General features: G+C 45.1%; 2 protein-coding genes across 4 annotated transcripts in view; both read left to right on the forward strand.

Moving 5' to 3' along the window:
• Window positions 1-2,858: 2,858 nt before the first annotated feature.
• On the forward strand, window positions 2,859-6,959 carry LOC118219479 (thioredoxin, mitochondrial-like). Of its 2 annotated transcripts, none has more exons than XM_035402654.1 (4): window positions 2,859-2,937; window positions 3,362-3,627; window positions 5,300-5,423; window positions 5,988-6,955. In XM_035402654.1, the coding sequence occupies exons 2-4, from the start codon at window positions 3,362-3,364 to the stop codon at window positions 6,099-6,101; spliced, it is 504 nt and encodes a 167-aa protein (XP_035258545.1). In that variant the 5' UTR covers window positions 2,859-2,937; the 3' UTR covers window positions 6,102-6,955. The 2 variants fall into 2 exon arrangements, with proteins under 2 accessions (XP_035258545.1, XP_035258546.1); XM_035402655.1 differs by lacking the exon at window positions 2,859-2,937 and adding an exon at window positions 3,185-3,203 and having other exon boundaries at window positions 5,988-6,959.
• A 3,077-nt stretch (window positions 6,960-10,036) lies between these two features.
• Window positions 10,037-17,033, forward strand: part of LOC118219843 (myosin-9-like) — a 32,196-nt gene continuing 25,199 nt past the window's right edge. For both annotated transcript variants that reach the window (XM_035403301.1, XM_035403302.1), the window contains exon 1: window positions 10,037-10,244. The gene's annotated coding sequence lies outside the window, so the exon portion shown is untranslated. The remainder of the gene's footprint in view (window positions 10,245-17,033) is intronic.

Below are 17,033 nucleotides of genomic sequence, written 5' to 3' on the forward strand. Positions count from 1 at the left end.
TTATGTGGTTTTCAGACATCATGAAATTAGTGTCAAATTTACATTAAAACCTAGCAGTCTGCACTTTTAGGAATTATATATATATGAATTACCAGTTCTTATATACATCAAAAAGTTTTTTTTTTTTTTTTTTTTTTTTAATGAAAAGACTGAATTTCCTGTGCAGAGAAAGAACGTGAATCAAGTCTCAGCAGGTTGAGCATATCTGTTTCTCACATCGTCCCCGGCTACATGACGGGGGACCACGGACGCTACGGACGTGGGAGGTGGAGGCCAGCGCTCAGGCCAGTTTACACGAGGCCACAGCACATTATAAGAGCCTTGGGGTTGACTGACAGGCCCACCGCCATCACCGGCAAAACACCGCCAGCACCACCACCACCACTTTTTCCACACACTCTCTGCTATCCTCACACTGTGGGTTAGTGTGTACCTCAGGAAACAGAACACCCCTGTTCTCTCTCTTTGCCCATCTGTCCACCGGGACTCTGCGAAATATCCCAAATATCCAGGTAATTTCCGGTGTTGTTGTTTTTCTGCTGGGGGAGGGGGGCTACGGACTAGGTGTGGGGGGGGTGGGGCAAATTCAGTTGGAAACTTTTTTCAGTTGAAATAGCAAACATCAACAACGCCACTGTAAATTCTCCTAAACAAGCTGTGAGTGACCACTGGCCACTTAAGTAATGAATCAGACACCAGGTCAACACTGCAAATGAACAGAGTGCACCACTGTGCAGGCGAAGACGAAGTAAGCAAGAGCCCCCTCTGCTGGTACACTGTGAGTAATGCAGACCAGCTTGGTACAAAAGAAGATCTAACCTGTTGCATACTGGCTGCAGGTGTCACTATATTGTTTCCACTAAACACGTGATTCCTCTCTGAATACTGACTTAACAATTATTCACAATTTGAGTCACACAACACCGTATGAGATAGGCAAATGGAAAGAGCCAATATATTGACTAGTAATGCCAAGTATTTCAATTGGGCATAACTCAATAGATAGTAAATATAATAGAAAAGAAGCAATCTAAAGTGGACAGACAACAATGTCTTAGCAAATAAATAAAGTGTATTTCACTTCCTAGATGTGGCGGTTAAGTCATTTCAGTCTTCCCCAGAAACCCTTCTCCGCTTTTTCCCTGTCTGAATAAGTTAAAAATACACAAGAGCAGTCTGCCCTCCTTTTAAAATAAATAAACCAAACCAAATTAAACAATGCGTACAGCCTCTGCCCTCTCCCCTCCCTGTGTGGTCACTTTCCCCAGTCGTGATGCCTCTCTGAACTGGCCCCACAGTGGCAGAACGTAGCTCCCGAAGAGGTCAGGACAGCAGAACCATCGGCTATATTTCAATTACATTTCAACACATACTGAACACTAATCTTTTCAGATGGCGGCTTGGTTCCCCTCCAGTGGTGGCTTGTGGGGTCTGGAGTAAAGGAGACAAGCTTTTTTTTCTCTCAGTCTTTTAGCAGCGGTTCTGGTATGCACCTAAGCTATCAGAAGAAATACGGATCCCAAAATTGTACTCAAGAACTGTATAAAATCTGTAATACCCAAAGTTACTACGCCCACTGCAATCCAAAAAGCTCCATGATTTAAGAGCACATTTTCTCTGATTCCACTGCCATACAGTCACCGTTTCAGATCAAGCTCTCTAAGCTGGCCAAATGACCGTCTAACACACACAAGACGCTGGCAGTGACCTCGTGACCAGATGTGATTGTTCATAGCGCTAGGCTAATGCTGCCCTCCAATCCCCGCCCAATAGACCTACTTGTGCACTGATTTGGGGAACAGTATTTTCCATGGTTTCAGATGATTTTTATGGTTACTCTAATGGATGCAGTCTGAATGTATTTAGAAATTGTACTTGCTGGCCAGATGCGGCACTATTGTTCATATTAATCCGGTGAATGCATTTCTGTTTTCCTGTATAATAAGTCACTCTTGATAAGAGTGCCTGCCAAATTAATGTGATGTAATTTAAATGCTGTAGTCCATGATGTATAAAAGTAGATACAGATTCAATATTGTCCTTCAGTAGAGTCTGATAGATGGAGTAATGGGTAAGGTAACTAAAATGTACATAATCCCATATGTAAAATATCCACAATTCACAAGATGTCTAAATGAAATGATTGAGGTATGTGCAGCAGTAGGTCCATCCATCCATTCATTTGCTAAACCATTCACTCCTGGTCGGTGTCACACGGGGGTGGAGCCTATCTCTGGACAGGTCACAAATCACATACTGCTGCAGGGCAATAGCAATATGAGCAGCTCACAAAACAATATGCACAGCTCATGAGCCACAGTACTTCCTATACTTATGTATTTAGTGATGGAGCGAAATTATGACTTCCTTTTAAAACAGTAAAAACACAGGATCTACAGCTGTATGAGTTGTGTTTCTGCATAAGTGGGCAAATTCTGAAACAATGGCCAATGTACCATGTTAAATAAATGGAAGGTATCAGACACATTGGAAAAGTATGATGAGTCCACAGAATATAATACACGAACCAAAATCGAACATATTCATTTATTCTTAAAGGAAAATGGCTGACCAAAGTGTCACCACCCTGAGACCATGAATATGTGTCGTCGAATTGAGCATATGCTGACTTTTGTGAACGTCAAAAAAATGGCACGCAGCAAGATTATCTTTTGTTGCGTGTTTTGATTGTGCCTTGACATTGAAGTATTCAGATGTTTTCATATCACAGCAAAAAAAACCATACTTTCTGATAAATTAACTGCAGTTCCCTCGCTTCTAGGAAGACCGGCGCCATTCAATCTTAGCAAAAGAATATGTGATACGGTACATCTCTATGGTTGTTCTTTCGTTAAGTAAGCACAGGCGGAAGTAGTTCAGAAAAAAAGTGGTCCGGGGAACACCACAGATTCACGTTAGCTGTCAGCGCACAACTCGGTAAGGAATTTAGTGTTTATTATAGCCTTGTGAAAATGTTTTTTTGTCTTGATACAACAGGTACTGACACAAAAAAGTTTTCCGGTTGATGTAATTGGCAAGAATTTGATTGTGTGCGACGTACTGAAGGACGGAAAAGTCGAATAACAAGTTACCTATACGTAACAGCGGGCGGGCCACCTTAATTGCTCGCAATGGGCTGGTGACCAAGACAGCTGCGCAGCACTTGAATTTCATTCTGTGTGGTGGAATGTTTCTGTACATTGGTGTGATGTACAACTTTGGACTAATAAATTATAACTAATAATATAATAATACTAGCGGTGTCTTGTTAAACCAATTTGAAACGGACTACACGATATCATGCTTGATATTTGTCTGAGAGTGTTTTTGTAATGTTCCTCTCTTCTCCTGTTATCTTCAGATGGCTTACAGACAGTTAGTACGCAGGGTTTGGGCTTCGTCAGTTAAAGGACGTCGCTGCTTCCCCGTCTCCACATCTGCCTTCACCTCTTCCTGCGGTCCTGCCAGCCCACCATGCCGGCCGGCACCGTCTCCCTCGCTGTCCCCGTGCCGCTCCCTGTCCCTCAGCCCCGCCCTCCGCGTGTCCTTTAATGTGCAAGACGGAGACGACTTCACAGAGAGGGTTATCAACAGCGACCTGCCCGTACTGGTGGACTTCCACGCGAAGTAAGACTCGGATTCACACAACACCCACCGTTTCATAGGAAAAATACTAGTTGGCAATGTGCATGCAAGCTTCCTACGGGTAAATTTGTCACGTATGCTCTCTCCATTTTAAAGCCTTCAGTACAGACAGTGTGATCTCTCCTATATGGTCTACACTGTAGGGACAGGAGGACAGACAGACTGGGAGACTTAGAGCAACCATTTTATGACGTACACATTTGTTTCTAAACAAGTGAGCAAATATAGACCTTGGTCAAAGGCTTATTTGAAATACTTTAACACTTTAGACGGCAATACAGTTTTGAAATGCTTCTGCAGATCCCTGAGAGATGGAGTAAAACATGTTTGCAAACCAGAACATGCAATCATATGAATTAAGAATTTTGTTCATAGCACAGAACATAAACCCTGACCACTGACCTTACAGGACAGCGAGCACCTGGCAGTAAAATGGCTGTAGCTGTCCATATCAGAGTGGCATGCGTGAAGATTCAGTGGACTATATTACATGCGTGTCCTCTTTGGTGTCACTGGCCCTTGCATTCCTGGGCATGGTTATGAATGTTCCTCCCTGGTCTGAAGACGCACCTCTTCAGACTATATCTGGACTAACTGCCACCACTCTGTGAATCATTTCACTTTAAAACCCCCCCCCCCCCCCCCCCCCTTTCATGACACTCATGTTACATGTTCCCCCATTCCAGCACTTTTTGTAATTTGTATTTGTCCTAATATTGTTGCTCGTTCTTCTCCCTAGTTTGGCTTGGCATAAGTTAGGTCAGAATAATGTTCTCTGCATGAACTGAACTGTGTGTTCTTGGCTATAAATAGCTGTACGAAATGAGTATTGTGCCTTTATTGAACCTGTGTTTTGTAGTTGTCCAATGACCATGATATGCACTTTTGTACGTCGCTTTGGATATAAGCATCTGCTAAATAAATGTAATGTAATGTGATGTTCACAGCAGTGGCTTGTTACAGTACTAGAGTCCACACTTCAGTAACGAGCCACCACTGGATACATATCCATCTATAATGGAAAAACACTCAGTGCTGCCCTATTAACAAACATAGAACATTTACCCTGACAACTGACCTTAGAGAACAGCGGTGCCCCTGGCAGTAAAATGGCTGTCACTGTCCATATCAGCGTAGGGTGCACAAAGATTCATTTCCATCTATACTGTAAACAAAAAAACACTCTGTGCTGCCCTAGTATCAACACTACAAAGAGACTCCAGGAGACTGTGTTCTGTGTATGGACTACAGTGTACTTCCAGAGTGCCTGTGAACATTTATATCACACCGTTGATGTTCAGAGAAATTGAACTGTAACATGACCGGGCCCAGGAAACACAAAGGTCCAGTGACACCAAAGAGGACACGCATGTAATATAGTGCACTGAATCTCCACGCACTTCACTCTGATATTTACAGCGACAGCCATTTTACTGCCAGGGCCCCGCTGTCCTGTAAGGTCAGTGGTCAGTGTACATGTTTTGTGTTTTCAATAGGACAGCACTGAGTGTTTTTCCATTACAGATGGATATGTATCCAGCAGTGGCTTGTTACAATACTAGAGTCCACACTTATGTGTATTTTTTCCACACAGTGTCAGGAATGGTTTTATATGAAAGGTTCACATTACCAACTCTGTGTTTGTTTCTCATAGCTGGTGTGGGCCTTGTAAGATCCTGGGGCCAAGGTTGGAGAAGGCAGTTGCTAAGCAGCAGGGTCGTGTTACCATGGCAAAGGTTGATATCGATGAGCACACCGATCTGGCCATTGAGTATGAGGTGAGAAGAAAATAATTTTTTTAGTTGTCATTCTTAGTAATGTTTACATGAGGATTCATGTTTGTAGACCTTTGAGCCTTATAACATGCATTTAAAATGTGTGAGTGAATGTTAATTGCTCCTGATCATTCAGCAAACTGTTGATTGGGGGGGGGGGGGGAGTGGAGGGGTGTGTTGGGTGCCTTGGGTACCTTGTCCTGTTAAGGCACCAGTGTGTGGACGGACCCCACACTCGGATAGTGAATGTGGACTGTGTCAGTACCTGAGTAAGTGATGGGACAAGGTGATGACTAAACAGTGGTAGCATCAACCAGAGAGGGAGCAGCAGTCTGGGCTGGCTGTGTCCCATCGCTCACAGAGAAGAGCACGTCTTTGTCTGTGCTCCCCCCCCCCCCCCCAATTGATAGCAGGGGTATGCGATCCCCCAAACGTGACTGTGGACATTACAGCGGTGAGAGAGGCCTGGCGATAGGTGTGGTAATTTTGTATTCGGAGTAAAATTAAAGGTCTGCGGTTATTTGAGTGAAAGTTCACCGTTGATTGTTCCCCTTCCCCTGCCTCTAGGTGTCTGCCGTCCCCACCGTGATCGCCATGCGGGACGGTCACATCATTGACCGGTTTGTGGGCATCAAAGATGAAGACCAGATAGACTCCTTTGTGGGCAAGCTCACTGGGTAGTGAAACGGAGATATTCTCCTACCTGTCCCACCTCATCCAATCATATCCCAAGCACCCTGGCCTGGCACCGCCCCCTTTCAATCCTCTGATTCCCATTGGTCTTTGGTTGATTCTGACTACTGAGCCTTTCTTACCCCTTCCACACAATCTGTTTTTTTTCTTCAACTGTCTCAGTGTGGTTGTCCAGGGATGTGAGATTTTTTTTTCCAGTCTTTTTGAATGATACATTAAAGGTTACAAATATATAATACACTGGTAACATTGCTTTTTGACAATGATAAAACAGTTGAAGCCACTGTATTGTGGTATGTAACACTGGGCGGCTGTGGAATACTGCACTGTAGTGTTCTGGACACCTACACATTCCACACTAATGTAATGTGCTGGACCGTATTTCTTTCCTGTTTTTCCCCCCTTCAACCACAAGAGGGCAGCCATTTCCCATCTTGGCCGTGGGGTAGTGCGAACCTAATACAAAACCAACATTTTTCTTGGTACTGCTATTCTTAGGCCTGGATGAAATCAAAATTTGTCTTCATATCAAAAACTCAAAAAAAGTTGCAGCTAAAAGGACCTCTTTTTTATTCATACACTTTTGCCAAATCAGTTTTGACCACCAAACGTCCCAAACTGTGTCTGTATAAATCATGTACGAATGTTGATTTAATCCAGGCTGTGTAGGCAGTTAATAATGTGAGTGTGGAGTGTGTATTTCTGCCACTTCAGTGTGAATTTGTTTCTTTGTCTTTTATGATTATGAAATCTGTCACACTGAAGAAATGTTGCAGGTTTGAAATGTTTTTTTTTTTTTTTTAAAGTCTAATAAATTTCATAAGTGAATTTAACGAAGAAAATGAAGGTGGGTATTTCTGCTCTTTTATTATGATGAATTGGTGCTTGTTATGAATGAGAGGAGAGGAGTGAAGAGGAAGTATTTGCCCCGCAATGGCCCTGTGGCGTGGTGGTGCACACTGATGAGTGCACTACAGAGGGTGCGAATGAGATCAAGGCCCTCGGCATGTGGGACAGGTAAGCAGAGGAAGATTAAATCCTCTTTCAGGGAGGGAAAGCGTAACAAAACTTCAGGCTCTTTGCAAATAAATACGAGTTAAATAATAATAATAATAATAATAATAATAATAATAATAAAACCTTGTGAAATTTGAGAATATCAGATGACTGAGGGTACCCATTCTCTACTTTCACGCTCTCTGGTAGCATGACTCACCCTCTCGCCTTTGCTCGATCTCATCGACGAGTGGCGTTGAAACATGCCCACGCTTCGATGTTCAGTGCTGCTGCGTCTGTGTGACGCCCCCCCCGTCCCCCCTTTCCCCCCCATCCCCCCCAACTGCCACTCCTCGTGGCCTTGCTCCCCTTCTTTCCCCTCTCTCTTTCCTTTCTCTCTCTCTCTCTCTAATTTCAGTTTTTCAAGTGACTTCCCCGGTTTGATATGAAAGCTCTCTGATGTTTGCCCAAATTCTTGACTGCGCAAGTGGGACTGCTATCGGAACATCTTTTACGATAACCATAATTGCTCGCCCTCGACGAACAAGAAATCCGCTTCCCAGTTCCTACAGGAAGCCAATGTTCTAAAGTCCTAATTCAGGGCACTCACTCCCTGTGAATCTGGTTTTAAGAGCATGGCATTGGGGGAATGTACAAATCTGCTTTTGAAATGAAATGCTACTTTTATTTTCTGCCAACTGGTGTTACTAGAAATCTACAGGGATTATTATACATACAGAAAATGTTTTGTTTTTTTTCCCCTCAAGACTCTTCAAGCATTAATCTTAATAATTGTAGAATGTTTGTACAGAAAAGCTTCTGAATATTAGTGCAGGACCTGTGGGATGATTTATTTTGACAGAAGCATCCTGCTTTCTCCCTCTCTCTCTCTCTATCCCTTGACACAATCTAGTCTTGTTCCAACAGGTAAACCTGCTACCTTTTCCACCCTCCCCCCCCCCGTTCACTTTAACTACTCATCTTTTAGATTGGAGTTGGGGAGGTGGGAGGGGGAGGAGGATGGAGTACAAGAGAGGTTGGAGATGAAAACCTACACTCCTTCCGCTACAACAATTGACTCCACCTCTTTCTTCCTCTCTTTCACTCTTTTGCACTTACACTACCATATAAGGAAGAAAAGACAAGGGAAGCCACTGTTGAACACTTGGAGAATTCAATTTCCCCCCCTCAACCTGTTCATATCTTTCCTGCTCTGTTAATAGTAAGTTTGTGTTTGGTTGTCACATAGAAGAATACTTTAGTAACAGTTGTCATGCAATACTTTGCAAAAAAATAAAAAATAAGAGTATTGTGCATGTATGTATTGATCTGTATATACCTTCAGTTACATGTGGTTTGTGTGTGTGTGTGTGTGTGTGCGTGCGCGTATTTGCGCGTGTGTGTCCTGTGTGTGCGTGTGGGTAATAGAGAGAGTTGTTGAGTGTTTAAAATGCACTTCCTTGTGTTAAGCGGCACAAACCAGGATTTGCTGTGACGGCTAGTTCTGATGCGTACAGTACAAGTATACTTGCCAATGCAGGCACAAATGTTTTAAAAATACACCCTGCTTTTCCCCCCTTTGGTACACTCTTTTTAGACGGGATACTGATTTCATGTTCTGCGATTATGGGCACACCCTGTGCCTCAGCCGAAGAATAAAAAAGGTGTTGAATGTTCACCTTTTGTGACGACATTCTTTTGTACGCGTTCTTGAATGGTCTTTTTTTTCTGGGTCAGTATGTGACTGAGCCTCTGAGCAGAGTTTAGTCCAAAGAACCCCCGATCGCCTCTCTCAGCATCTGGCACTGTTCAGACAGTGAGTAAGTGACCTTACTCTGATATTGACACATCAAACTAACTAACATCGAACTTTTTTTTGTTTGTTTTTTTTTTTTTTTGTCAAAGAACATGAAGAATAAAACGTATTGAGTAACCGCAGTGGCGAATATGTATTTTTCAACATATGTTTTTTTTCGACATTGAAACTGTAATTACGCAATCGGTTTTCAGAAGTTTCAGAATATTTATGGCATATGGCTGTACAGAATGCACATTGGCCTGTCAGGTATTGAGAGTATGTGCTGTTGGGCATTAGAGGACACATCTGTTTTGGGTTTAAAGCACCCATTAGGTGTCCTATGGACGGTGTCGGCCCCCTGAGAGAACAGGATGACTGAGAAAGAGAAGTCAGAGGGATTCGATTATTTCAGATCTCCGAAACTCCTTTCCTCTCCCTCGGTTTCATCGCCTTTCCCTGTGGTATATTTTTTTCCAGAACCTTCTGCCGTGCTCTCCTTAATCTCTGCAGGCTAGCGTAGGGTACGAAGCCCAGGTGTTCAGCTAGTTTTTCGTCTCCTCCTGCATGCCTGTTCTTTGCCCCCCGTCTCCCTAACCAGCACCCCCGTTGCCTTCCACCAGTGGAAAATCACAGCGTGGACAGGTACAGACACAGTCTTGCATTCCAATGCACACTGACACCCTCTCTGCTTATCCCACAACTCTCTCTCTCTCTCTCTTTCGCTCTCTCTCTCTCTTCCTCTCTCCCTCTCTCTCTCTCTGAGCCATCATCTTAGTTTTTACGCACCCTAGACTTATTGCTGCCTCTGCACAGATAAATCAATGGCGACTGTTCCCACCATCTGTACGATCTTTGCGTTATCTCATATTGCCTAGGACCCGTATGACGTTACTGGCCTTAAGTGCGACTTATAAGGTAATGAAACCTCATACCTCATTTCATGAAGTTGATCGCCGCCTCACCTATGCTGCTCCACTTACCTCAGCTATTTTCAATTTACATACTTCTTCCGTCATTGGCCGACCACTACTCAGTCTCAAAATTACTAGTCTGAAAATGGACAAAGTAGGCAGTGGCGAACTCTTGTAAGCCCCGCCCACTCCGACCACACCCGGGTAAGTGCTGGGCGTCCCGAGAAGATTTATTGCGAGGGAGGGAGAAAAGGAAAAAAGAAGAGCGGTGTAGTAGAGGGTAGAAGGTGAAAAGGATAAGAAGGTAGTTTATCTGAGCCCCTTCAGAGACTGCAGTCTTCGGAAAGGGAGCGTATTTTGTTGCAGCACGGACACCGAACGAGCCACCGATTCTGCCCCAAGTTAGCGTCTGCCACTGAACCACAGGTAAGCTTTTTGGGCTTTGCAACCTGTCTCTGCCCCCCACCCCCTCCTCGCGTCTGTCCGTCCGCCAGTCTCGTCGCCCTTACGTGAACCAGAAACCATGTTAACGGGTATTTAATCAAACTTCAACCGAGCTCAATAGCGGAGATGAAATCGCTTTTTTAATCACCCAATTAAATATTCTGAAGTATATAGCCGAACAACTTCGTGCCTAGGTGCCTGATTGGGTTTTATCTAGTCTTTTGCGTGCTTTGTCGTAGAAAATTGGAAATAGCATTTGATCCGTTGAACCTTGACATAGGAAAATGATTCGCATAAAGTGAGGGTGGCGCTTACTGCGGACTTTGGTTTTCAATGGGCAGGAGAGAACCGCGGAGTAATTGAACATGTTTCGCCTCCGTTTCAAACATTGTGTCCGAGTCCATTAGTGCACGTGTGCAATGCATCCCGTCACTACCGTACCACAAATACGGACACTGTGGTTATTGCATTAATTGCTGCCTCCTGTCTCCCCCCCGGCACTACTTTATCAAATTGTACATCGGTTTCCAGCGTCCCCCGCGTAGCTTTGCTGCAGGCTGATCGGCAGCTTTACGTCGCGGCAGGCAGACCCGCTAAATGCACGAACTTGTTTTAAAACTATGCCCGTAATAGCACAGGTTCTTTATTATTCTATTTATCAGTTCCGTCCACTTTATAAAGCGATCGAGTGCCTTTTGGTCCATTTGGTGCCATTGCTTTTTTTCCCTTATTCCAGGAAGGTAAGCTTACACGTTATACAACGTACATTTCCCTTAAAACCATTTCCCTAAATAAGTCATTAAACGCTGGCTTCAGTGAAAACGCATTCAGGCATGTTCAGCCTTTTTGTCAAACAATGTGAAAATGTAAATGTTTTTGTACAGCATTCTTATTCAGAGTTCAGCTGATTTCAGAGTTACAGTTATGCATGGACACACACACACACACACAGGAGTAGAACACTTCTGTACTAAGTTTATGTAATGTGCTGTGGTGGCTCTTCATAAGTGTGGCCCAAAAAAAAACAACCTTCCATATCATTGTGGTATTGCAAAATACCTTAAAACCTGTACAGACCTCAAGACAGTGTAAACTTGTTAGACTTTTGGTAACACAGTTTTTCATCAAATAGGGGAACTCGTACAGCACTGATCAAAAATGCAAAACGAGCTCGAGTCTGTTCTGAATTTTTTTTCGCAGTTCTTCCGTGTTTTGTCCTTTTTTTGTGTGGTTGACCCGAGTACTGAGAACAGAGCCTCTGCAGGCCAGACGGACGGTGTTGTAATTCTTATAGTTTGGTGCTTGCGTCGTTCGGGATTAGGCAATGTCGGCTCTGCCTTTGCAGGAAGCAAGGTGAGAACGTGCCCACGCCCTGATTTTGCCCAGCCCGGGGGACATGGTTACCTGCAGTGTGTGAGAACGTGCACACCGACTTTCGTGTTCCTCCGGTTGCTGCTTTTTGTAACCACACATCACCCGGTTTAATTGTGTCCCGTTGCTTTGTGAGACCGGTGTCTTAAGCCAAAATGTCATTTCTGTGTGCTGATCAGGAACATTTGTCCTAGGACACATTGTTTTTATCCCCCTTGAAATACATCTAGCTTGGCTATCCAGGCTGCTGGAGTTATTTGAGGTCTGCTGGTCTTTGAGGGAAATGCATGTCGTATAACGTGTCTGGACGTACGAACAAGCAGCTGAGCTTCTCGTGGCTTGTGCTGGCTGTGCGTCACCATGCAAATGCAAACCACAGATGCGTTCTGTGTTGGAGGTATTGTGATGAGCCAAGCAAACATGTCACATTGTTTTCTTCCTCTGAGGAACAAAAAAAAACAAAAAACAAACAGTTTGAAAACCTCAAATTAAAGGCAGCGAATCTACACTTCAGGGCTGTGAATGCAGCTGCAGTTTACACAAACCATTGTCAATTAGGGCTGGAGGGCAAATCAGCCTATATGACATGTCTGCGTTCTGTCTGCATACCGCCCACAAGACTAATCGGAGTTTATACATAGATGTGTGTGTGTGTGTATGAGAGAGAGAGAGAGTGTGTGTGTGTGTGTGTGTGTGTCTGTGTGTGTGAGAGAGTGCGTGTGTGCATGCGCATGCATGCCTGTGTGAGAGAGGATCAGTTTGGTTAAATCTTGCACCACGCTTTCTGATGCCACTTGTACTAATAGGGCCTGTTGAAGCACAAACCCCTGAACATCTTGTACATCGGTACGGAGAGATTGTGGGTGAACTCGTACTATTTCACAGCTTTAATTATCTAACACAGCTAATGGCCTGTCTGTTTTTGTTGTCAGGGACAAGATAAGAAGTCTTTTGCTACTGCAAGATTTAATTCAAGTGATTTGATTGCATTGCCTTAAATACTCAATTTTGTGACCAATCCGAATTACAAATGCTGGAAGTCCAGTTTGGGCCCGTCAGTCAGAAGAGCAGTAACTGAGACTGACTGTCGGGCCTGTTGATTGGTTGTCGGGCCTGATGATTGGCTGTCGGGCCTGGTGATTGGCTGTCGGGCCTGGTGATTGACAGGAAGTGTTTCCCTCTGGCTGTCTCTGCCGCGCTGTGCTTCCTAGCAAATCACCCCTGGTAGAATAATGTGACCCAATTCAGGCAGAGCAAGACCCTGTACCACACGCACAATATTAATTAATTACTAGACTGATGGGTGGAGGCAGTGTGCACACGCCCAGCTACGGACCGTTTCCATGACTGCAGCAGGGGCTACAACCACCACCTGGGCGTCTGGGCCGGTTGCACCTGGTATGGAAAACATTAGCGAAGCTCTGAAATCCGGCGATTTGCTTCATTAACCACGCTGTCGAGCCCAGGGGGTCGAATGAATCATCTCGACTCATCCAGGGTGACGAGACGAGCACAGAGCAGAGCCGAGAGGAGGATTCAGGAGGCAGCCATGAGTGCTGCAATGAGAAGGCGGTTTTGGAGAAATGCGTGCCTCCCACGTACCTGACGAGTCAGGATGGATGACTGGATGAAGAAATGAACGGAATTTCCCTGTTCTTGATTTCCTAATCCGTAGACCATAGTTGGTATTGAGCAGCTGCGGTTAATACGACCACCCAAATTGAAAGCTTTTTTTTTGCTTGCATTATGCATGGATGTGCTTATATATGGGCCGTGTGGCTGTCTGAGTAATGCCTGCAGAATATGAACCATACAACCAAAGCTCAATTGTGATTAGCTTTGTGTTATTAACGGAAGGACGGAATGAATTGAAATTACACAGGATATTAGTTGAAGCCCTGTAATTTCCAAGCTTAGTCATTACAAAATGTATTTGGTTTTTTTCAGATCCAGGCATCCAAGTGAATTTCAGTTCATTCAAAGTGGTTTAACTTGGCGTGGCTGTCTTGCTGTGCTGTGGCAGACACTTGTAATACAATCTCTCTGTGTCTGTGTCTAGGACCGCATCTTTATTTTCTCATTTTGTCAGTGTGTTTTGTTCTCTCCTCAGTCCTTTCCTTGCTCTGTCTCCTACCCTCCCCCCCCCTTATCTCCCCCCCCCCCCTCCCCCCCAATCTCCCTCCAGCACAGCACTGCCCACTCTGCGCTGTGCTTACCTGCACTTCTGTGAATAAATGTTACAATTTCAGGAAGCTCCTGTCAGTCTGGCAACTGACAGGTGCGTCACAAAAAGGGAACCTCTCGCAGTGGGACCTGAGCTCCGTCCCATTAGCCCCCCTTGAACTTGAGTGCCTTGTCCTCCTTCTACGCCTCCCGCCTGTTCTCGTTGTCATTCAGGGCTGCTTTGCGACTTTGGCCGGTGTGCAAGACCCCCCTCTGTCTTGTCTCGCGTGGCACGTTTCGTCGTTACCGAGGGCGGCTAACTGGCACCGAGGACCAAGTGCCGAAAGACCCGGCGTGATGGTGTAACTTCCTGTCGAAAGGCTGCCGAAACCTTGCCCACCAGCAAGCCGGCGCTGAAATTGCGTACGCTTGTGGTCGCGCGCTGTTCTGCTTCTGCATGCAAACGAGGCTTCCACACCACCGAACAATTCCTGTTTGGTTACCAAAAAAAAAAAAAAATCTTTTTCCATTTCGCTGCATTTTGTGTATTCAATCACGTTATGCGATTGCACAGTTTTGTTCATTTCCGTCTGGTTCACCCTGCTAGAATTGTTGATGGAAATAATGCAGCTTATTCATATAGTGCTTTTCCCGCATTCAAAGCGCTTTACAACAAGTGAACATGTGCGGTTGAAACCCGTTAGCGATTTTGAGCTGGTCAGAAACTGCTCTCACAGACTTGTAGGTGAACTGAAACCATGAAGGCAATCAGTATGATGCACTTGTATGCGAGTGTCTCATTGTTCAGGTATGATTTTATTACACGTTTGTTTAGTGTATTTTTTTACTTCTGGATGCTGCTCGACACTGAAAGTTTTACTATACATCTTCTCAGTCACTTCTCCCTCTTCAACTCCATTTGTTGTTTTTTCTTTTGCATTAGTAAAGATTCTGAATAATTTCATTACTAATTTTAATATTTAAAAAAAATGAGTGGAGAGGGCGGAGTAAAATTAGAAGTGCAGTTGGAAGAGGAGTCTGAGGGGCTTGGCTATGATGAGGAAGATGATTCTCGGAGTGTGTGCGCTTAGGGACTTCTCAACAGAAGATCATGCTGAACCCGAGGCCCTTTCCCATTGGCTGCCTTGGTGTTGAAGGGGGCAGCCCTGCTAAGAGCAGGCAAGGTCACAGATATCACTTCTCCCTTTTAAAATAAAAAAATAAAAATTTTATAAAAGCATAATTTTATACTCTTTTTCTCCACCTCCCCCTCTTTTCTATAATCAGGAGTGTCTGAGCACATAATGATCTTCGACAGAGAGGTGTCATCTGTCTCTATCTCTTCATCCTCCCTCTGTCATCGCTCTCTCTCTCTCTCTCTCTCTGTGCTGATTTTTTCAACGCAAAGGGAAAGGTTGAGGGAAGAAGGATATGTCACTGGGAAAAGAGAGAGGGAGGGAGTGAGGGAGGTGAAAGAGAGAGAGACTGGGTGGAATGAGCGTGGGGACACAAGGTTAGGGAGAGCAGTGGGGTCGGTGGAGGGGGGGGGGGGTACTCTCAGCTGGATTGAGGAGAGGGGAGGGGAGGGGAGAGGGGGGCAGTCTAATGGTGGTTTGTCTTGGTGGGGTTGTTCAGTGTCTGTGCGGTTTGCACTGTGCTCTGATCCTACCTTTGGCTACAGGGGTATCATCTTCTGGTTCTGCTGTCTGGAGGCTTTAGACTGGCGCCCCCTACAGGTGGGGAGCAGAACGTCGGCGCTCTGAGTTGCTCTAGCGTCTGTCGCCGTGCTTCGTCTCAGTTTCTGCAGGTTGGAATCATGTGGGCCTGCAATAATCGAAACTTAAGGTCGATTGTAGAACCAGGGACATGTTCGGAGTTTTCCCCTTGTATTCGAACTCTTAGCAGAATCGGCGCCTCCTGCATTTGAATATTCCTTTTTTCCGTCTTGTTTATTTTTGTTCACCTTCTGCAGTTTGTTCGCGGACCAAGGAGGGTCACAGATTACACCCCCAGTGTGGTGATTTAGGCTAATGGTGCTCTTTTACCCCCTTTTTTGAATGGTTGAATTGCATGAAGTATTAATTTCTCAAAGCACGATTGCACTAATCAGAGTACCCTTGCTTAATTTTTTTTAATGAGCAAGTTAAATATTGCTTAAATTGAACTTTATTGACCAAATGTACCTTCGGTAGGGGAGTTAGATATTTAGTACACCTCTTCTAGTGTTAATAGTGTTTTATCTCCAATTTTAGTGGCAATTGTATTTTTATTGTGTGGTTGTACTCTTCCTGATCCATTACTCAAACTCGCATGAGCTTGTCTCGCACAGCATGCACTGCATGTGCCGTCTGACTTTTTTCTGATTTCTAATTCGGTGTTGCGCGTCGTACTGCGCATCGATTTTCTTTGTTTCGTGTGTGTTTGTCGGGCGAAGCCGCTTTGAGGCAGTTCTTTAAAAACAAAAAAAAGAAGAAAAAAAAAGAAAAAGGCCGTGGCACGCTTTCTTTCTGGGAGGCGCGGCGTCGTGTGTCTGCGCAGGGTGCGGCGCGTAATGAAATATCTGTGTGCCTCTGTGTTCCCTGTCCAGACCTGTCCCTGCATTCCGCCCCCGCTGCTCAGGTTTGGGCTCTGAATCAAAAAAAAAGGAGGATGGTCTGCGTGTCCCTGCGTCTCCTGGGTTATAGCTGCAGGCCCCTTATAGACTGCATGTCACCCACGTGTCTGACTGTACCTTACTGCGATTTGTGTGTGTGTGTGTGTGTGAGAGACTATTTTTTAACATGGGTTTTTAGAGAGTGTCTGTAAACCCCTAAGGGTGAAGCGGGGAGGAGGGGAGGGGAGGGGAGGGTAGGGTGGGGTGTGGGGTAAACTGGAAGATAGGTGGGAACAAAAGATATGGGGAGGGGCAGAGACCAGACAGGCCCTGTGAGAGAAGGGGGGGGGGGGGGGGAAGAGAAATTTGTGGAATTCTCAGATAATGAGTGGGCATGGGAGGAATGTGACCCTTGCAGACTGGATAAACAGAGGGGGGTGCTCCGCAGGGGGAAAGATGGAGAGATGGACAGAAAGTCAGATGGAGGGGGCAGTGGGGACCTGCAGTGCAGGGGGTAACTTTGGCGACCTGCAATCTATCACAAGGGCGCGCAGGGTTTCGAGAGGCTGAAGGCGGGAGGGGGGGACTGTAGAGATGGAAGTCACCTGTAGAGGTCACGGAGGTGGGCTGGGCTGGGCTGGGTG

The sequence above is a fragment of the Anguilla anguilla genome, chromosome 2, assembly GCF_013347855.1.
Source record: "Anguilla anguilla isolate fAngAng1 chromosome 2, fAngAng1.pri, whole genome shotgun sequence".
In the NCBI taxonomy this organism is placed as follows: Eukaryota; Metazoa; Chordata; class Actinopteri; order Anguilliformes; family Anguillidae; genus Anguilla; species Anguilla anguilla.

Coding starts and splice junctions, on each gene's coding strand:
- LOC118219479 (XM_035402654.1), top strand. CDS start 3,362: ATGGCTTACAGACAGTTAGTACGCAGGGTTTGGGCTTCGTCAGTTAAA. Junction 3,628..5,299: donor CTGGTGGACTTCCACGCGAA/GTAAGACTCGGA, acceptor TGTTTCTCATAG/CTGGTGTGGGCCTTGTAAGA. Junction 5,424..5,987: donor ATCTGGCCATTGAGTATGAG/GTGAGAAGAAAA, acceptor CCCTGCCTCTAG/GTGTCTGCCGTCCCCACCGT.